This window comes from Sitophilus oryzae, unplaced genomic scaffold (assembly GCF_002938485.1).
Source record: "Sitophilus oryzae breed Bouriz unplaced genomic scaffold, Soryzae_2.0 scaffold_111_pilon_pilon, whole genome shotgun sequence".
Taxonomy (NCBI): Eukaryota; Metazoa; Arthropoda; class Insecta; order Coleoptera; family Curculionidae; genus Sitophilus; species Sitophilus oryzae.
In genome coordinates this window covers 7,994,917-8,016,945 of record NW_022145749.1, presented here as the reverse complement: position 1 = coordinate 8,016,945, position 22,029 = coordinate 7,994,917, and the positions used below count along the sequence as shown (strand labels likewise).

Below are 22,029 nucleotides of genomic sequence, written 5' to 3'. Positions count from 1 at the left end.
AACATCTCAAACACTGCTTCTAATCTCGTCCTCAGAATCTTGCGAATAATCACTACTATTCGCCTGCCTCTCAAAACTTGTTACACTTTCCTCTTCCAAACTTGTCACTAATCTTTTTCTTTTACGCATGTTTTTATTTTCTAATAACTTTAATCGCTTATCCATCCGTTTAAGATAATCTAAAACACTCCGCTCTACGGAGCGAGAGCCGATCGATATCTTTTACGCGATATTCGATGTGGGTCGTACCGCACACAAAAAAAGACTAAATAAGAAATGATGCAAGGGCATATAATGAGGTAAGGGAGCAGGGAAGCGAGGGGCATGTTGAAATTTGTTTGTTTAGGCTTTAAAATGTGTGGTCGCCGCACGGAGAAAAGGGAACTACATTGTACTTATTTATGGAGACGAGACCTATATAATAAATATCATAGGAATTTCAAAAGAGAAAAGAAGCGAGAACAATAAGAAATAGCATCAGTACTTATTTAGAAGAGTTTGATTTCGACCGCTAAAAAGTATGGACTTAAAAAACTTAAAACGTACTAAAGGACTTTCTCACGTAACAAAAAAATAATTTTTTAATTATTGTTACCGAGGCCCGGTTCTGTGATGACCAAAAAGATCTGAACCCTAATTGGTTATATTAATTAAAGTTTCCAGAACCGTACTAAAATATTTTCGTATCAACGATTGTGGAGTTCGTCAATTAGCAAAACCGATAAACTTACTTTTTACTTTTTCGTATCCGGATTATATTATAGTTTATTAACCCAGTAATGGGCTACGTCCAATGCTTCCCGTTTAGCAAGCCATAGGTCATCGAGGGTACATCTGTGGGGCACACAGGACGTTGAAGAAGATGTTCCATGTCCTGAAAGGCGCCGCAGTCGCATTTGTCGTCATTTCTGTCCAGCAAACCCCATTTGATCAAATTGGATTTTACTGGGGCCACCCCAGTTCTGATTCGGTTGAGCATTCTCCAGGTTTTCCAGTCGCTAGAAACACCATTTGGTGGGTCCTCTCTAAGGGGGTAGTGGAAGGGAGGTTCATCCAGGGGGTGGCTTAGGAAACGGCGTCTGGATTTAAGTCTACCTTAAGAAGATCCATTCAGCGATCAAACCATCACCTGCGGAACAGCTTTAATGACAACTCTCAGCGAGGCACGTGAGAAGAAACCCTGGATAGAATGGACATGTCTCATAGTAGTAAAATAGCTTGGAATCTAGTCAAGAAATTGGATGGTGACCCAAAACTAAGCAAGGCCCCTGCCAATGTAACACACAATCAAGCGGCCAACCAACTCCTTCTAAATGGCAAATTCAACTCCAAACGCCAGAAAACCAAAATCAAACGCCTAATACCAACTGAAAACACCAACTTTCAGAAATCATTTACCATGAAAGAGTTGAACAATGGTATAAATACCATGAAGAATGGAAAAGCCGCTGGGATTGACGATATATGCGTGGAACAGATCAAAAATTTCGGTCCTGGAACCAAAGAATGGATACTTAAACTTTTCAACGTATGTCGCGAAACCTTTCAAATTCCAAAACTGTGGCGGAAGTCAAAAGCTCTCCTTAAACCCGGAAAAATCCAGAGTCTCCGAAAAGCTACCGACCCATATCCCTCCTTTGCCATCTGTTTAAGCTCTACGAAAGACTAATCCTCTACAGAATAGAGAAGACCGTCGATTCAAAGCTGATTCCACAACAGGCAGGATTCAGACCTGGAAAGCACCAGTCAAATCCTCGCATTGACAGAACATATCGAGGAGGGTTTTGAGAATAAACACATCACAGGGCTGGCCCTAGTCGGCCTAAGTTCCGCCTATGACACGGTAAACCACAAGATATTACTGCATAAAGCCAATGAGACCTTGAAAGATTACCACCTAGTCAAGATACTCGAATCCTTGCTCTAAAACGCAGTTTTTCGTGACGCTCGAGGGCAAAAAGAGTCGATGGCGAAACCAGAAGAATGGGTTGGCACAAGGGAGCGTGCTGGTACCAATTCTTTTCAACATATATACAAATGACCAACCATTCCAGATAACACTAGAACCTTTGCATATGCAGATGACCTAGCAATAACAGTTGAAGGCAAAGGGTTCGAAGATATCGAGGAGAAATTAGAAAGCGCCCTAAAAACAATGTCAACCTATTACAAAAAGAATTCTTTAAAACCCAACCCCACCAAAACTAAAGTGAGTGCATTCCACCTTAATTCGAGACAGGCGACCCGCAGACTTAATGTTACATGGGACGGGACACTACTAGAACACACAGATAAGAAAATATAACTAATATATTCAGCAATATTATACTAAATAATAAAATAACATATTTAAACTTCAATAAGTGCTAATAAACATTATAGAAACTTCAAAATAACTTCAGAAGTAAAAACAGTAAAAGATAGCATCAATACTTATTTAGAAGAGTTTGATTTCGACCCCTAGAAAGTATCAAAAATCTTTCGCACGTAACAAAAAAAGTTTTTAATTATTATTACCGAGTTCCGAAAACACCGAAAGAACCTGGAATTAATAATTTAGAGTCCCGGTTCTATTATGTCTCAGAAGAACCTTCGGTACCGGGATTTTCCGGTTCTGAACCCTATTACGGATGTAGTCTACCAGATTTTGAGTTCCACTTTAAGTAGGTTTTCACTTGGGAAGCAGAACGGTTCTGGTCCAGTTAGTGGAATGTTTATTCCTTTTCTAGCTAGATCGTTTGCTTTTTCATTGCCTTCTATCTCTTGGTGGGCTGGCAACCAGAGTAGGAGATATTTTCTTTGTGGAAACCCTCAGCAATCAATTTGTGAATTAAATCCGACTTTGTTTTTAATCATACAATTTTATTATTATTATAAAAATACCAATTTTAGTTTCTGTCCTACAAATTATGATTTTCTATGAAAACATTTACATTAGGTTTATACTATTCCGTCTCTATTTTTAGCCGACCATACCAACAGGTATGGCAGGCTATTAAGATCGGCAAAAAAAAAGTTTTTTTAATCTCACTCAAAATTAGTTATTTGGGTCATAAATGACCTAAATACAAAATATTTTCATGGTGTCTGTCTGTCTGTCTGTCCGTCTGTCCGTCTGTAACACGATAACTCAAAAACCGCTAAACCGATTTTAACCAAATTTGGCACAAAAATACTGTGGCACCCGAGAATCTGGCCATTAGTTTTTGGTGGGGGTGGGCGGTTGGTAAGGGGGTATGGGAGGGGGTTACAAATTGTAAAAAATCGTAACTCGAAAATTACAGTAGCTAGCGAAACGCGGTTTTCAATTTAAGATTAGAAATAATATTTGCAACAAAATTTGTAATAACATCAAAATCAGTCAAAGTCGCAGTTTTTGAGATAAAAAAAATGGAAAAATTCCTTTACTTTGAAACTAAAAGAACTGCCTACCAACTTTTTATTAACATATTTTAGTATGGGCGGCTATACGTGCCTCCCGGCGCCATTTTTTTTCTTTCTTATTATCAACGATATTTTTTGACAAATACCCTGTGGTAGTACTCGAATTTGAATTGGTATTTTATTTATAGACGGCAAAAACTAAATTAAAAAAAATATTTTTCCACTTGTCACCATCTTTACATAGTATAATTATTCAAATTTCTCGCAAACACAAGAAGTTACCAAACAAAAAAAATCTCTTGATTTTGATGATTGTTCCAACGATTTCCTACAAGCACTATCTGATTATGGTCTCACGCAATGATTATTCATTCGGGTCAACACGATTTTTTTAAGTTTTTGCTTTTTAAGTGGGTGTAGAATTTTTCTATATAAAAGAATATTGTTTATGCCGATTTATATTAATCATTCTTTAGTCTTGCTGTAGAACCCAAAAAAAGAGAAAAAATGTTTAGATGTGTAATAATAATTTGTTGTTTGGTGTTTTTTGTACACGGTGCGCCCTATCAAGAACCAGTACCAATTTTATCACAAGAATCTGAAATAAATCCTGACGGTTCTTACAGATGGAGTTATCGAAGTGGAGATGGTACAGCTCAACAACAATCTGGTAAATTACATCAAGTAGCAGTAGGCCGTGATCCAGTATTGGAAGTGCAAGGTTCATTTTCGTGGTACGATCCAGAAGGAAAATTGCATGAACTGACTTATGTTGCAAATGGAGATGGATATTACCCGCAAAGTGCTGACATTCCTGCAATTCCGCCAGCTATTCTTAAGGCACTGGAATGGAATGCTGCTCATCCAGAAGAAGAATCTAGTTAGAATGAACTTTATTTCAGAGTATGTGTTAAATACTTAAATGATTCTTCTAACGTTAACTTTTTGACAACCTGTGTCTAAAAACGAAACATTTTTGAACACATGTTTATATGAACTTTTATCTAAAAAATACCTTAAGATCACCCTGTAAAATATCTCACACTTATTCAGAAACACTCTGTATACTTGAAGTCACCACTTTAATAATAAGAATGTTATTGTAAGATTTTGTTTTTGTATAAATACTAAATATACCGAAAAGTATATTATTTACTGTTTGTAGGAAAGGACATAAACAATTTATAATGTATATTTATTGTGTAGATTATAATTATTATAGAAATAAATATGTTTAATATTGCTACGGTCACTATTAAAGTAGATAGCTAATTAATTAGATAGATTCTAGATAGATAGAAGATAGATTGGTGATCCCCTTCTTATACGGTACCCGTGAGGTGGTGGCTGGGGGATCTGTCTCCATTTTCTCCACCTCTTTAACCTCTCTCCTTGGACCTGATACCAGTACTGTCCCGAATCTATAACAGAGGATATATCCCTCTTTCTCTATTGCCTCCTTGGATTTGAGATCGATTCCTATCAAAATAATAACAATCGCAATTATAAAAATCTTACACCTTATACTATCAGAGCTAGGGTTCAGAACCCGGAAATCTCGGTACCGAAAGTACCGGGAATTCCTGGTTCTTTTGGGACATCAAAGAACCAGGACTCGAAATTATTAATTCCCGGTTCTTTCGGTACTTTCAGGACTCGGTAATAATAATTAAAAACAATTTTTTTGTTACGTGCAAAAGACTTTTGATACTTTCTAGCGGTCGAAATCAAACTCTTCTTAATAAGTGGTGGTGCTATCTCTTACTGTTCTTACTTCTGAAGTTATTTTGAAGTTTCTATAATGTTTATTAGCAATTACTGAAGTTTAAATATGTTATTTTATTATTTAGTATAATATTGCTGGTTGTATTAGATATATTTTTTGTGTTATGTTTTTACAGTGCCTCAGTAACAATAACAATAAATAAATAATTATTCTTTTGTTACATGAGAAAGTCCTTTGATACTTTCTAGCGGTCGAAATCAAACTCTTCTTAATAAGTGGTGGTGCTATCTCTTACTGTTCTTACTTCTGAAGTTATTTTGAAGTTTCTATAATGTTTATTAGCAATTACTGAAGTTTAAATATGTTATTTTATTATTTAGTATAATATTGGTGGTTGTATTAGATATATTTTTTGTGTTATGTTTTTACAGTGCCTCAGTAACAATAACAATAAATAAATAATTATTCTTTTGTTACATGAGAAAGTCCTTTGATACTTTCTAGCGGTCGAAATCAAACTCTTCTAAATAAGTAATGATGCTATTTCTTATTGTTCTTGCTTCTTTTCTCTTTTGAAGTTTCTTTAATATTTATTATGTTATGTTTTAATAGATATTTGCATTTTTAATTCAATATTTTAGGGCTTTTGTCTTAAATTCAGTATGTTTATGTTGCTTGATGTGAAATTTAAGTTACCTATACTTTTTTCTTTACTTGTGTTCATGTTAATTTTTCATGACTGATTACTTATTAATTTAGATATTATTTTCATTAAAAATCTTAATTCTTTATCCATTTTACTTTAAAAAACCATACTTGTCTTTCTGATTGATGAACTGCACTACCATTGAAGAAAAATTAGTCAGTACCGAAAGTACCGAAAAAAACGGGAAATCCCGGTTCCTAAGAGGCGCGGTACCGAAGTTCCCGGTTCCGAAAAAGAGCTCCGATTCCGAAAACCCTAATCAGAACCAATCAATCCAGCAACTGTTTGGAAAATGATACTATTTCTTATTGTTCTTGCTTCTTTTCTCTTCTGAAGTTTCTTTAATATTTATTATGTTATGTTTTAATAGATATTTGCATTTTTAATTCAATATTTTAGGGTTTTTGTCTTAAATTCAGTAAGTTTATGTTGCTTGATGTGAAATTTAAGTTACCTATACTTTTTTCTTTACTTGTGTTCATGTTAATTTTTCATGACTGATTACTTATTAATTTAGATATTATTTTCATTAAAAATCTTAATTCATTATCCATTTTACTTTAAAAAACCATACTTGTCTTTCTGATTGATGAACTGCACTACCATTGAAGAAAAATTCGTCAGTACCGAAAGTACCGAAAAAAACGGGAAATCCCGGTTCCTAAGAGGCGCGGTACCGGAATTCCCGGTTCCGAAAAAGAGCTCCGATTCCGGAAACCCTAATCAGAACCAATAAATCCAGCAACTGTTTGGAAATCTATATAACGTGTGACATTTAATTTGAAAATCAAGAGATTCAAAACAGGTCAAAATTAAAAAAAGAGAATTACTAAAAAAAGTTGAAACCAAAACAATCCAAATTCATTCGAACAACTTCGTGTTTACTGGATAGTCAGTTACCGAAAAAAAAATGAATCTACTACCTATGTTGTCATATTATCAAGAAATTATGTTTTTAACTAAAAATTAAAAAAAAAATTGAAAAAAAAAATCAAAAAATTCCAAATTTTCAAAAAAAAATTCACTCAAAAAATACTACCCCTATAAAAATATTTGAACTTATTTAAGACTCACCCTGTATGTAGATCTACTATTACGACAGCAAACCTTCATATCCCAGACCTCTACCATCACGTAGGTATTGATGTTAAAATGAATTTATGTATTATAAATAAAACAAAAATATTTCTTTGTCTTACTGTACTGATCAAATCAGGTTGTTTTATAATCAAACAAACCATTTGTAACAAAAATATATTTATTTAAATTTACATACTAAATAAAACAATATCTAGATCACAATACCATAGGATTAATTCTATACCTATATTTTTTTTAAAATTACTTCTATTAACAATCTAACTAGATTCTTCTTCTGGATGAGCAGCGTTCCATTCCAAAGCCTTGAGAATCGCAGCTGGAATTTGTGGAATGTCAGCACTATAAGGATAGTATCCATCCTCGTTAGCTGTATAAGCTATCTGGTGCAAGTTACCTTGTGGGTCATACCAAGAAGCAGAACCATCCACTCCCAACGTTGGTTCACCTCCAGGAACTTGGTTAACTTTGGCGGTTTGCTGTTGGGCACTACCATCACCACTTTGGTAGCTCCATCGATAAGAACCATCAGGATTAATTTCATTTTCTTCAGAAACTATAGGAACAGGTCCACTATATATCGCCACAACAGTTACAGTCAAAATTACGAAGAGTTTAAACATTTTGGTTATTGTTAATGCCACCCAAACGAAGAATGATATAAAACAGTATTTTAAGATTCCGTTTTATATAGTTCTAGTCGTGTATATCACTCCCCCGTAAAATAGTTTCAACAGAATTGTTTAAATTAAGAGGAAAATCCTAGTGACCCAATTATTTGTATTGAATAACTATTGCGCGAGTTAATCAGATAAAAAAAACACGAAATATCTCAAAATCAAAATCAAAGCTACATCTGTTTGGTAACATCTTGTATATATTTGAATATGTATTATTTTTTTGGCAATAATAAATCTGTTTTCGGTCTATAACAAAGAAGTTTACAGAGTGGCACAATAATCCAAAAATTCTTCATATTATCGAGATTTTCGCTTACGCTGTGATTAACGTACACTGTGTCAAAGAATATTCAACACATATCTCGAATTTTTTTTTAAACGTCACAAAAGTATTAATTTTGGCGACGTTATTGACAATATAAAATAATTATTTTAACGCCCAGGCATAAAAGTGAAGCACGCATAAGCACAGAAATACGAAAATATATTATTAAACTGACATAAAGTGTCAAATTCATCGAGCGTAACCATAGTTTGTTGATATATAATTACTTACACGGTATTAATTTTAAATATTTTTTGGAAGGTTTGAAGTTGTTTAAAAAAAAGTTTTGTGGTGTTAAAAAAATAGCATGTTCTATTCGGAGTAAAAATGACTTTTTGTGCCCCGCCTGTAATGTCGGTCGCCTGTCAAACGTACAGCCTTTTTTAGTACAGCCTCGCCAAAAAGTGTAATTTTTACTCCGAATAAAAAAACAATATATTTTTATTCTCAATAAAACTATCTACATCTTGTCAAATATTGAAGTAAGTATCAAAATAGGACACCTGATATAGATCCTTTCTGAACATTAGAACACCCCTTATGTATAAAATACATAAAATACCGTATGATCGAAAAAAAACGGCGTCCAGTTGGCTGGGAAATGAACATCGATGACATTTCCCATATAAATTTACATAGGTGTACAATGACATAAACAATGACAGCGATCTTCATTCCATAGCCATCGCTGACGCTGCGCCGCGCCGTTTTTTCTCGATCATACGGTATTTGTTTATTTTCGTTTTTGTGATATGAAGGAACTTAATCCCATATTTCTTAATTCCATTTTATAAAACTAATCAATATTAATTAAATTCTAATTAGGTAATATAATGTTTTGTAAAAAGCAAAGAAAAATAAGTCTATTCCAAGGTTTGTTTCTATTTTTAGCTTGATAGAAACATAATATCTTCTCTTTACCGTTTTTCAAATAAGTGGAAAATAGCTGAGTTATTTTTAGTGATAAGCAAATGCAATACCAAGACCAAGGCTCCCTTGGTCTTGATCTTACAGTTAATAAGTAGTTTTGGTCTTGGTCTTGCAGAGTCCAATCTTGGTCTTGGTGTTGCTCTTGCTGCAAGACTCTTGCAAGTCTTGCATTTTTTAATAGATTTTTACTAAAAGCAGTTAAATTTTAATGAAAAAATTAAGAAGTAATTTTAGATGTGTTTTATTTCTTTTTATACATAACTCTTTTTTACAATATAATTTTTATAAATATTTACATTCATAGCTGTTTTTTAGGCTTTTCAGGGTGGCTTCTAATCCATTCCAGAGCCCTACCAATTAGTTCTGGAACAGCTGGCGGTACCGGAATATCGGGACTTTGAGGTTGATATCCATTTTCATCAGCAACATAGTTCAACTGATGTCCATTTCCTTCTGAATCGGTCCAGCTTGCAGATCCTTGCGCTACTATTCCAATTTCCTTTCCAATTTGCCTTGGTTCTCCAGATTGTTGCTGATTGATGCCATTTTCAGTCTCGAAACTGTAGTGATATGAACCATCGGGATTTGTGTCTTGAGCTTGAGACAAAATTCTAGCGTATGTTGGACGGTTTTGTGATGATAAACTTGCTAAACCTTTGGAATTGATACTGTACGCTACGGTAACTAAACCCACTAAAAGGACCGCTTTAAAAATCATTTTTACTATTAGGTATTTCTTCGATCTTTGCAGTAGAATGAATATCAAATTTTGAAAATGTTCTTATATAGTGATTTTTTTTCTATTGGTTAACGCTAAAAGAAGATGCAGATGCATAATTGTATAAGGTTAAATTTAAATATAAAATATCAAGGCATTTCGAAAGAAAGGCCACATTAGAAGCCGAATTCTTTAAAAGTCATGTTATCTAAGTAACATTTCTTATGTTTTAATTAATTTAATCAAGTGTGCAAAAAATAGTATAGTGGACAGGTGAAAACAATTATAATCAATAATGCCGAGGAGATCGACCATGAGTAACGGTCCGGCAGCTGATGGCATTTTTCATTGCCACAGTTTATAACATTTGATTTATATTTTATTTTGTACTAGCTGACCAGGCTAACTTCGTATCTTCCAACAGAGAAGAGAAAAATTAAATATTAAATATTTAAATGGCACTCTCGGTATTTTATTACTTTTTTCGATAGAAAATAACACTCTGAATAGAATGACATATCATATGTCAATTTTTGACATAGTCACTCAAAAACAAATTATATTTTAAATTTTAATCTAGAGTGCCATGGCTGTGTTAAATACACTAATTTTTAATCAAGGAGCCTTGGAAAAATAGATCTGATCGTCTAATGTTTTGAGTGTCTTGTCCTGGCCGGTTAAAAGATACCCTAATCTTATTATTTACAATATCGCATATGGCATATCGTTATTACATTATCGCATATGGTTTATTTCAAATTATAACTTGCGGTTCGTAACAAAAATTTGACTCGAAATACCAAACCAAATTATTCGTAAAGAAATGCTTTTTCCAAATATGCTAATGAACCACCCTCATTCCATTTGAAAAAATTGAAATATGATTGAAAATACGATTTGAGCATTTTCCAACTGGCCAGGACAAGACACTAAAAACATAGACGATCAAATCTATTTTTCCAAGGTTCCTTGATTAAAAATTAGTGTTTTTAACATAGTCATGGCACTCTAGATTGAAATTTAAAATACGATTTTTTACAAAGCGAGAATGTCAAAAGTTAACATATGATATGTCATTCTATTCAGAATGTCATTTTCTATCGAATGAAGTAAAAAAATACCGAGGGTGCCATTTAAAAATCAAAAGATGTAGTCATTTCCGGTGAAACAGGAAGTGACCCAAAACAATTGAATACGTCAATCAATCCTAATTTATGTCATATACTAACATACCAAATCGTTTTTTTACCTGAAAAAATAAAACAGTTATAGGGGGTGAGCCACTTTTGAGACGCACCCGGTATAGAAAAAAGACCACTACACACAGATATATTCCTAATGAGTCTTGTCATAGTGTTGAACATCAGATGGCTAAATTAAATTTCTTAATTCATAGACTACTTAGTTTTCCAGTTACAATTGAAAGATATGAAATAGAAAGAAATTATATTAAGAATCTGGCTAAGTGTAATGGATAGTCTCCTTGGTCTCCTTCATTTGTTGATTAAATAATTAGAAAACGTAGGTATAACTTTGCAATTTTTGCAAATTCTTTTCAAGTGGAGAAAACCGTTTAATAGAGACCAATACGACGGTACCGTTTCTAGAGAGGTATCCCGTTGTTTCAAAAGAAGGTTTAAGGCTGTCAATTATAAATTTGTATATAGCTCTGACAATAAATTACAATAACTATTAGGTAATCCTAAAGATAAAACACCTCCACTGAAAAGGTCGGGCATTTATGAAATGTCATATAAAGATTGTAATAAAAAATATGTTGGGCAAACTAAAGGGTATTCCAATAAGAGGTTTCGGATGTTGATAACAAATAAAATAAAATATACTAAAATAAAATATACATAACATACCTAAAAGTTATTTATGGCAGTGCGTAGCTGGGCCCGTATTCTGTAACTTTGAAAACGCTAAGCGCTTTTAGACGCTTAGCTTATATGACGTTAATTTTCGCTGAGCGCGCACTTAATTAACGATTTCGGTATTCTCGTCTGACGCGCTTAGCGTCTTTACTGATTGCGCTGAGCGCTTTGAAAACGGTTGCCTTAAAGGATCGTTTTGCTAGTCAAACTGTCAGTGAAAATCGAAAAAATTGTGATTTTGTGCGTTATCTTGCTCTTTAGTGAAAATTACTACTTCTATAAATTCCTCAATAAGTAATTGATAATTTACGACTTGGCAGCTATAAATATTGTTCAAAACATCGAAAATGCTGAGAAAGCGTCTTCAACACTTCCCTCGTATAATAAGAATAATGACATATCCATAGAAAAATAGCTTGACGCAACTCAACAATAGGTTATGAAATACATTTTTCTTTATTACATCCGTCAGTTATCAACTTTTGACTATTACCTACATTAGAAATTGTGATGTTGCCAATATGTGCTCAACGCGTATCCAGAACACGATTCGCATGGCAACGAGAATACCAAAATCGACTGCCTTGCGTTCCGCTAATCGAATACTTGCGCTCACCGCTTTGAAAACGTAACGTTTTGATGTCAAAGTTACAGAATACGGGCCCTGGGCAGTATACATGTGTACAATATTATACGTGGAACACAATATCTGCCAAATGGCCACCACGACTTCTTTGGCAGCACACATTTCTTTAGTTGAAAAGATTTCTGTTGATTAGGGATTGGGATCAAAGATCCCAACCCCTAATCTGTGATATATTTTTGAAATCTGAAAAAAATTGATATCTAGTATACTTCTACTTCTACTATATAAGGTGTTCCACTTAAAAAAAATGTATATTTTTATCAATAACAGTAACACTTGTCTGCGTGCTCTTTATGGTAATATATGTACATATATGCCTTTTTTCCCTTTGTCTCCTTTGTTTTGCAATAATGATCGCAGGAGCAGCCGCTATTAAAAATACTTCGTTGTTCCATGCCCCAACAGCACGAACGCAAGCACTACATTACAATGTGGATGCCGCGCCGGCGCCGCGCCGTTGCTTGTGAGCCAAAAGAACTTGAGAAACACAAGTAGGATCACAAGCAGTGTGGACGCACCTTTATAGTAAACGATACCGAACAACGATTATTGTTTTTAAGGGATCAAATAATGGACGTATATTATATGTCTCGACTCTGTTGGATTCGTCTCTATTAAAATATCGGAAAAAATAATGGAAATAAAAATATACAGAAAATTAATATATTATTTGCAAATTCCCCACAAACCTAAACATTTTAGAATAGAAATTCAACAGAAAAAGTGTGAAAAAACCATAGTCATATCTGGATAGATATTGAACTATATGGAAAATACTTTAAATATATAGAGAACAAATGGCAACAGCTGTCAAATCGATTAGTATCAATCATTGCAAATCATTCGGCCAATCAGTCATGCGTACTTAAGAGTAAGTTAGCCTGCAGTGGGATTCTGTAAGCTCCCTAGCAATAAATTTCTTGCCTAGCCTATGTTATTTGTATATTATTGATAAGTGGCTAGACAGGAAATATGTTTACAGAATCGCACTGCTGGTCAGCTAGTACAAAATAAAATATAAATCCGGACCGTTATTCATGGTCGATCTCCTCGGCAATATTGATTATATATTTTTTACCTGTCCACTATATTTTTAGCCAACAGATAAAATTAATTAAAACATAAGAAATGTAATATAGATGACATGACTTTTAAAGAATTCGGCTTCTAATGTGACCTTTCTTTCGAAATGCCTTGATATTCTATATTCAAATTAAACCATATATAACTGTACATCTGCATCTTCTTTTAGCGTTAACCAATCAAAAAAAATCGCTATATAAGACAGTTTTCAAAATTTGATATTCATTCTACTGCAAAGTTTGTAGAAATACCTAATAGTAAAAATGATTTTTAAAGTGGTCCTTTTAGCGGGTCTAGTTACTGTAGCGTACAGTATCAGTTCCAAAGGTTTAGCAAGTTTATCATCACAAAATCGTCCAACATACGCCAGAATTTTATCTCAATCTCAAGACACAAATCCCGATGGTTCTTATCACTACAGTTTTGAAACTGAAAATGGCATCAATCAGCAACAATCTGGAGAACCAAGGCAAATCGGAAAGGAGGTTGGAGTAGTAGTACAAGGATCTGCAAGCTGGACCGATTCAGAAGGAAATGGTCATCAGTTGAACTATGTTGCTGATGAAAATGGATATCAACCTCAAAGTCCCGATATTCCGGTACCGCCAGCAGTTCCAGAACAAATTGCTAGGGCTCTGGAATGGATTAGAAGTCACCCTGAAAAGCCTGAAAAACAGCTGTGAATGTAAATATTTATAAAAAATAAAAAGAGTTATATGTATAAAAAAAATAAAACACATCTAAAATTACTTCTTAATTTTTTCCTTAAAATTTAACTAGTAGTTTTCTAAAAATACGTACTATTTTCTTTTAACTTTGTTTATTGGCCTTCAGCTCTCTGGACTCTTCGGCAATGAAAATGAAAGTACGGTATTCAAAAAATTGGCAAAATAATAAAATAAGAATAACATAACTAATTAATTTAACCAATACAGAAATTTCGAAAAAAATTCCAGGTAAAAGACATATCTTCATAATATATGGCAACATAAGTAAAATATTAAATTTAGAGGAACAAAAATCCTGAAAAAAAAACAGTTTTTTTTTAATTTTTGATGAAATATAAATAATGATGAGTGAGACTGGTCTTGATGGTCTTGCACAAAACGCAATACCAAGACTAGCGTTTGAGTTGCAAGACCAAGACCTATTAGTGCAAAACTCCCGCAGGACTAAAATCAAGACCAAGCATGCAAGATTCTTACGGCCTTGCATTTTTTGAAAGTTTATATTATATTAAAAATTACTTGTTTGTTCAAAATTATTGTTTTATTTTATTACAAATAGTGTTTTCCCAACTATTGCATACGATTTTAAAGAAGAAAATGCTGATTCAATATAGTATATTACAATATCCGAAACCTCTTATTGGAATACCCTTAGAAGATCAATTTTAACTAGATTTAAAGAACATATTGCTCAGGTAAGATATGTCTTGGCGTTGCTCAACACAATTTTGATAAAGATCATTGTATAGTTGTTAATAATTTAAAATCAATCAAACAAATCTCACCTTACAAGCAACTAGATGCATATGAGAGCGTCAAAAAAAATAAATGTAAAAATAATATGAACAGAAATAACGAATAGAGACAATTTCTTCCAGTTCTCTGTTTCTGGTGCTCTAGTCTCAATAATTAACTGTTCCGCTAGTTTGATTTTGACTCGCTTGGCTAATTTTTTCACGCTTGGTCACTACCAACCGACCACCTATATAAACCAATATAAACGCTTAATTTGTATATATTAGTTTAATTTCCCAATATCAGCAGGCAGCTAATTCCTACACTATCTGGAGTTCGTCTTTATAACCATCTCGCTCGAGATGGTGATGGGAACGAGCACCATTCGCCTATAAAAAGTGTTTTACCACCCACTCACCAAAAAAAAAACTTTAAACTAGTTTTAATCATCTGCTGATGATGCTAACATGGTTAGCGAAACGCGCGTCCAGTGTTAACGTAAAGTGTTTTGGAGTATTGTGGTGAATTAGTGTTTTATTTTCAACGCCCAACTGTAATCTGTGATATATTTTTGAAATTTGAAAAAAAATTGATATCTAATACAATTATTCTATTATATAAGGTGTTCCATTTAAAAAAAAATATTTTTATCATCAATAAGAGAACATTTGTCTCCGTGCTCTTTATGGTAATATACTTCCCCTAGAAGATGCAAGATCTTGTCGTTGGAAGCTCCTGCTCAGTTGCTGGGGGGAATCCCCCATAGCGCTTGGCTTGGAAGCATCTCACTCATTGTCTTGTCCCTGGCTGTAGTGTTGTGGCCAGGGAATTGCACCAAGACATATAACGATGCCGGACGAGCCCTGTCCGTCATACCAGGCACCCTCTACTGACTGTGGTCATGTCTCAGGGGTATAGGGTGTGGCGGAGTCTTGGCTTAACCAAGAGGAGACAACCTCACCAAAAACCTAAATCCTACGATGGCGGGACCAGTTCAAAGACTAGGCGTTACTGGCCTCAACCTTGGGGCATCAGGGGCACCCCATTGTATTCACCCCTTACTTCTGCATGCGGGGCTCTTTAGAAGTGGACCGACTATCCCTAGCGACTCATGAGAACACTATAAGATCTAGTATTAAAAACACCACCGGTGAAGCTGTGGGGAAGCCCCCTAGCGACACTGGGAACATTACAAATGAAAGTTCCAAGGGACAAAATCCAAAGGAAACTACAGGAGGGGCGGCTGATACTTGCTTGGGATAATCCTCCACAAGTGGCACACAAGCTACCACCTTCTCCAGCAAGGGTCGAGAGCCTACCTCTAGACCCAATAAGCGACATAAGCTACCGTTTCGTCTACCCGGTCTATCCTCTGAGAGTAGGTCTTAGCGGAGCAAAAGGACGGAGATACCTCCGACTGCTCCACGAAGAACTTGCTCCAGAGGAAGCAAAAGCGAAAACACTCCTCCGAAAAGGGGAGAGTAAAAACCTGACTCATCTCCATCAAAGGGCAAGAGAGGGAGCGAGAACCTCTCACCTCTTTTCCGGCAAGGAGAGAAAAAAGCCTGGATGGAAAGCCGTCCAACACCGGGAGGCAAGCAGGGACGTATCACCAGCTTTGCCGCTATTCATGGACAAGTGAAAATGACGGAGCTGCCAAAGGATTTCCCAGAGGTTGCTCTGACCACGACCATAGCAAACGTCTCTAAAAGAGGCTATACTGGACGAAGTAGTGGCGATCGGATCGCAACACAACGATCTACAAAATGTGGGTCAGTTACGTTTTGCGGGGATACACTTTCGGGTGATCCTCATAGATTGAGAATCTCAAGAATCGGTGAATTGGTTGGTGGAAATCGCACCTAAGCTTAAAAATTGGCAAGGGCCGGAACTGGTTGCAGTGAAGGGAGAAAACATCCCTAAAGGGGCGGCCATAACGGTCCTTCTGCCGAGGAGCAAGGGGAAAGACACTGCCTACCTGCTGAACCTTATCTCTGCTGAGTCGTCAACTCGAGGGAGGAGGGTCATGGTCAGGTCCTCACAATAGAAATTGATGAAAGGCAATAGAGAAAGAGGGACATATCCTCTAATATAGATACGGGACAACACCGGTATCAGGTCTAAAGAGAGACCAAGTTAAAGAGGTGGAGAAAATTGAGACAGATCCTCCAGCCGCCACCTCACGGGTTCCTCAGCCGGAGGCAAGCTCCTCGACTCTGAAAAGCGGCACGGAGGGCCAAACTCCAACCGTGGAAGGAGAACTGTTGTCAGAGGAGGATGGGAAATACCCTGTCCCCTCTACAACAGGGGTATGATGGGTTATAGATTGTGTGATAACTCAAGGAAGGGGGGCACACAATAGATCTTTAAGGTCGCAGTGATTAACCCTCCCCCCCTCTCGCTCATTCTACATTCTACATGGTAATATACATTTTTGTATCGTATGATCTAAAAAACGGCGTCCGCGACGGCTATGAAATGAAGGTCGCTGTCATTTTATATGTTAAATTATATGGGGAACGTCATCAATCGTCATTTCCAAGCCAAGTGGATGCCGTTTTTTATCATACGGTATATTATATACTCAAAAAATTGCTGTAATTTATTTTATAATAAATGTCTCTTTATAGATCAAAAAATAAAATGGTTATAGTCCGTTAAACGTAAAACGGTAAAATAAAATGGTTATAGTCCGCTAAAGTAAAACGCTGACGTATTACTGCATGTTTATTTAAAAGTCAGTAATAATAAAAAAAAATATATTTATTGTTTTAATTATCATTGCTTAATCGTGAGAAACCAACAGCCTAAAAATGCAAATCTAAATCGTGTGCTTTACAGAAAATTCATCTTTTATTCGTGTAATGGTCTATAATTTTTACAACTATATCAATTAAATAGAAATAAACGTGATTCTAAAGCCAATTAAGGAATTAAGTGTTAATGTTAGCAACAGTTTACATCTCAAAATACAGTAATTTTTAACGGCGGTATTTTCAGGCCAATAATTATATAAATAGGTATCAATGATTTCGTATAATTGACTAAATGCATATATAATAATAGAGAATTTAGATTATTCTATTATTTTTTACTAAATAATAGTTTTCAAATGTTTTATGAATATACTGGCTGGTTTTGTAATTTTTTTTCTATGGAATTTTATTGCGTTCTAACAAATCAGCGTTTTATAAAAACCAATACATACGCTTGTGTGAAATTGAACGGTCTTCAAAAAAGGTCTGATATGAATTTTCATTTAATCGACTCGTTTAAAAGTTATTGAAGGTTAAAATTCAACTTCAAATCGTATGGGATACCTTCAACAATTTTTTATATTTTCTCATCAAATGGCTCAAAAACATAAAATATGATATTTTAGCTGTTTGAGCCATTATTTCGTGATGAAATATGATAGTTAATGTTTATGAGCCAATATTTCGTGATAAAATATAAAGAATTGGGGAAGTTATCATATACGATTTGAAGTTCAACTTTAACCTTCAATAACATTCAAACGAGTCGATTAAATGAAAATTTATATCAGACTTTTTTTGAAGACCGTTCAATTTTCTACAAGAATATGTATTTATTTATACCAAATGCTGATTTGTTAGAACGCAATAAAATTCCAAAGAAAAAAATGTTTCTCCGTGTTATTTAATTGGGAAATAGAAAATCACGATGAGGCACCTCTTAATATTAATATTTAAAGCTCAAACTTTGCTAGATTTCTTTTTTAATTTTTTAGTCATCCTGAACTAAACAAAAAAAAGTTTTTTTTGGTGCACCCTGCACCCTAATAGATAAACAGGGTGAGTCTTAAATATGTGCAAAAGTGCAAATATTTTTAGCGGCTCCGATCATGAGGTTTTTTTGGCGAAAAAAAAATTGGAAAATTTAGAATCTTTTTAAATTTTTTGGAAGTATTTTTAGTTTTTAGTTAAAATAGTATATTGTTTTATTAAGAGTAAAAAATTACACTTTTCACAATCAGTGCTTCCATAATGAGATCTACTTGTGAAAAATACTTTGTATGATGCCTTGCAGTTTCATAGACGAACTCCGTTGCAATTAAATTTTCGCCGGGTTAGTTTCGGTTATAATACGTAGGCGTAAAGATGAGCGGATCTTAAATATGGGCAGTTCGACTCTGTGTCGACCCGTTCTGTAAATACGGGGTATCCGTAAAGGGTAAGCGGAAAAACGAAATTCTCTATATACGAGCAATTCATCGGCGTGCTATAAATAGTTTAAATAACCATTACTTACTTGTACAATAATTTCCATAATACCTAATCAGTTTTATTTTTTTCAACGTTTTTCCACGTAAATGATACATAATTTTTATAAAAATTAAAAAAATAATATCTCTTTATCATATTAACGCATGAAAATACTTCCTACATGTGTACATATTTTTTTATACCGTTTTTTTGCTCTCCTGTAAAATTAGGAATAATGGAGTTAGCAGTTTATCACGTTTCACGGACGAATATAAAACATGTATAATTGCCGAGCGACAATTTGGCAATTATCTTCAACCCTTATCAAGTGAAACTTTGACATTTAGCAAAATACTTCAGCTCGATAGATGGTTTTGGCTCGTTATGCTTTCTGGCTTCCACTGGTGAATTTACAAAAAAATTTGATTCTAATTTCGTTACAATTTTGGACTGTCGCAATAACAATTGGATTATTAAGAGTCTATTGCGCTGTACTTTCAGGTCGCTCTCAGAGGTCGAGTAAAGCGAGTGTGTGGTCGAATGGAATATATATTATATTCCAGAAATCTGCCTAAGGCTTAGCCAGATCCTGTCGTGTTAAGCCACACCCAAAATTCCAAACACACGTGCTTTGATTAAGGCTTGATTAAGGTTTGCAGAGCTTGAGCATTTGCCATAAAATAGCGAGGAATTTGTTACAAAACCATATAAATTATATATCACTAGCGAAATGGACTCTTCAGACTGAAACTGTTGAGGGGATTATCTAATTAGATCAGAAAAATCAAAGTTAGAATTGAAAAAATCTGGCTAAGCTTAATAACCGTTCTAATGACAGTACAAAATGTCCCTTACTACACACGTGCTTAAAACACACTCTATATCTTAAGTACATCGGCTCGCGGCGATGTCAAATCGTTCTTAACTGATGTAGACGTCAGGGCACTCAAGCTGAACTTGGGAAAACTTCCCAAATTGGCTGTAATGGACTTGGGGAGTAATGGTAATGAAAAAGGATGGCGTTTGTATCGGCAAAACCTCTTCCATGATGAGTGGGGGGATTGAATTAACTTTGTCCGAAAATCTTTCGGCTACAAAGATGGTTGCGGCGGTTTTTAGCTGTTGCAATCCAGTTAATTGTTATTCGTTTCAGGTCGTCGGTCTATCGGGTGGTAGGTCTGCCTTGGCTCCTCTTGTCGTCTCTTGGTCTCCACTCTATAAGTCTTTTGGTCCATCTCCCGTCTGCCATTCTAGCAATGTGTCCAGCCCATCCCTTTATTGGTTTTTGGAAAATAAAAACACTAAATCACCACAATACACCAAAACACTTTTCCTTTTACACTGGACGCGCGTTTCGCTAACCATGTTAGCATCATCAGCAGATGATTATAAACTGTTTATAATCATCTGCTGATGATGCTAACATGGTTAGTGAAACGCGCGTCCAGTGTAAAAGTAAAAGTGTTTTGGTGTATTGTGGTGATTTAGTGTTTTTATTTTCCAAAAACCAATAAAGGGATGAATTCTAAGTAAAAAATGTCCTATATCATTTTTTCAGAAAATTAATATTTTCCGGGTTATTTAGGATTGAAAATGTTGATTTTTCATCATAAAAACTGCATATTTTTCCGCCATTTTATAAATAACTCGAAAAGCTTGCGTTTTATCGCAAAACTCATATAATGCAAAAATGAAGCTTTTGGAATAACGAATCGACTCCTTTTTGGTGATTACCGTAGATATAATAATAGCCGAGTTATCACTCTGTAAAGGTGATTTTTTATTTTTCGAAAACTAAATTGCAACCTTTTTCCGTAAAATAATGGCAAAAGAACAAATTTTTCGAAGAAAATAAATATGACCGTTTTTAAAGTGATTGAAAAGATCTTCTAAATGCTTTTTTAAAAGGTATTTTCAAGTTTGTAGCTCAAAAACTTGCCGAGTTATGAATTAACAATAAAATCATAAAAATCAAAATTATCAATTTGTAGGAAATTACACGAGCTACAAATTAACCATATTTGTTTGTCTATTGTTGTCTGTACAGTTTTGAACTCTTCATTTTTACGAGATTTTTGGGTTTTAAGGGCTCAAAGAAGGTGGTCCTTACACGCAAGTTAAACTAAAAAAACGTCATATCAACGAAATAAAGAGATCTACAGAAAATTGAAAGAGAGCAAAAATATTGCAAAAAAAAGACGAAAGAATTTTACTCTGTTGCATTTTTTACGTATCTTGCTTAGTTTTTGAGATATGTAAAAAAATGAATAAAAATTTTTAAAAAATAAAAATAAAATTTTCATTATTTTCAACTTTTTTCCAAATTTAGGCATTCTAAACCGCTCGAACTTGCAGAGCTCATTGTTAGTACCTAAATATAGCCAACTATACATGTATTACGCTTAGTTTTTATTTTTATAATTTTAATCATAGATTTTGTTGTTAACTTTTTTCCGAAAAAACGAGGTGGCCATTTTATTTTTATCATAACTCCGCGAGTTTTTGAGCTACGAACTTTTTTAAAAAATCATTTAAAAGGTCTTCATTTAAAATAGTTTCAAGCACTTTTTAAACGGTCATATTCATTTTCAACGAAAAATGTGTTCTTTCGCCATTATTTTAAGGTAAAATGTTGCAATTTAGTTTTCGAAACATATAAAATCACATTTACAGAGTGATAACTCGGCTATTATTACACCTGGGCCTTTATTACATCGGCTATTATTATCCCACACGGGAACCAACAAAAAACTAATCGTTTAGCTATTCCAAAAGCTTTATTTTTACTTTATACGAGTGCTTTTTGCGATAAAACGCAAGGTTTTCGAGTTATTTATAAAAAATGGCAGAAAAATATGCAGTTTTTAGATAAAAAATCAACATTTTCAATCCTAAATAACTAGGAAAATATTAATTTTCTGAAAAAATGTTATAGAACATCTTTTGCTTAGAATTCATCCTTTTATTGATTTTTGCAATTAAAATGGTTGATTTATTTCTCAACCCCGAGAAGGGGTAGCACTCACCCCCAGGGTGAAAGCACACGTCGCTACTATGTAACTTTTGTTTCTTATATATATATATTTCTATTCACTGTTAAAATTTCACGTCAATCGGTGCGGGTGTTCAGAATTCGAACCCTAAAACCCTCGCTTACTGGCCTATAC

The 22,029-nt window shown here is 34.4% G+C and overlaps 4 protein-coding genes across 4 annotated transcripts in view; 2 read left to right on the top strand and 2 right to left on the bottom strand.

Annotated features, from left to right (window-relative positions):
* The first annotated feature begins 1,966 nt into the window (after positions 1 to 1,966).
* LOC115883450 (endocuticle structural glycoprotein SgAbd-8-like) lies at positions 1,967 to 4,309 on the top strand. Its single transcript, XM_030901817.1, has 3 exons — positions 1,967 to 2,009; positions 2,055 to 2,209; positions 3,931 to 4,309. The coding sequence occupies exons 1-3, from the start codon at positions 1,967 to 1,969 to the stop codon at positions 4,267 to 4,269; spliced, it is 537 nt and encodes a 178-aa protein (XP_030757677.1). The 3' UTR covers positions 4,270 to 4,309.
* A 2,865-nt stretch (positions 4,310 to 7,174) lies between these two features.
* On the bottom strand, positions 7,175 to 7,537 carry LOC115883441 (larval cuticle protein III/IV-like). The gene has a single exon (XM_030901808.1). It carries the CDS (start codon positions 7,535 to 7,537, stop codon positions 7,175 to 7,177), a length of 363 nt encoding a protein of 120 aa, XP_030757668.1.
* Positions 7,538 to 9,147: 1,610 nt separating this feature from the next.
* Positions 9,148 to 9,567, bottom strand: LOC115883431 (larval cuticle protein LCP-22-like). The gene has a single exon (XM_030901796.1). The coding sequence runs from the start codon at positions 9,565 to 9,567 to the stop codon at positions 9,148 to 9,150; it is 420 nt and encodes a 139-aa protein (XP_030757656.1).
* Positions 9,568 to 13,436: 3,869 nt separating this feature from the next.
* LOC115883426 overlaps positions 13,437 to 22,029 on the top strand; it is a 50,822-nt gene continuing 42,229 nt past the window's right edge. The window contains exons 1-2 of the mRNA XM_030901789.1: positions 13,437 to 13,852; positions 19,753 to 19,865. Of these exons, the coding sequence (XP_030757649.1) occupies positions 13,437 to 13,852; positions 19,753 to 19,865 (529 nt within the window). The remainder of the gene's footprint in view (positions 13,853 to 19,752; positions 19,866 to 22,029) is intronic.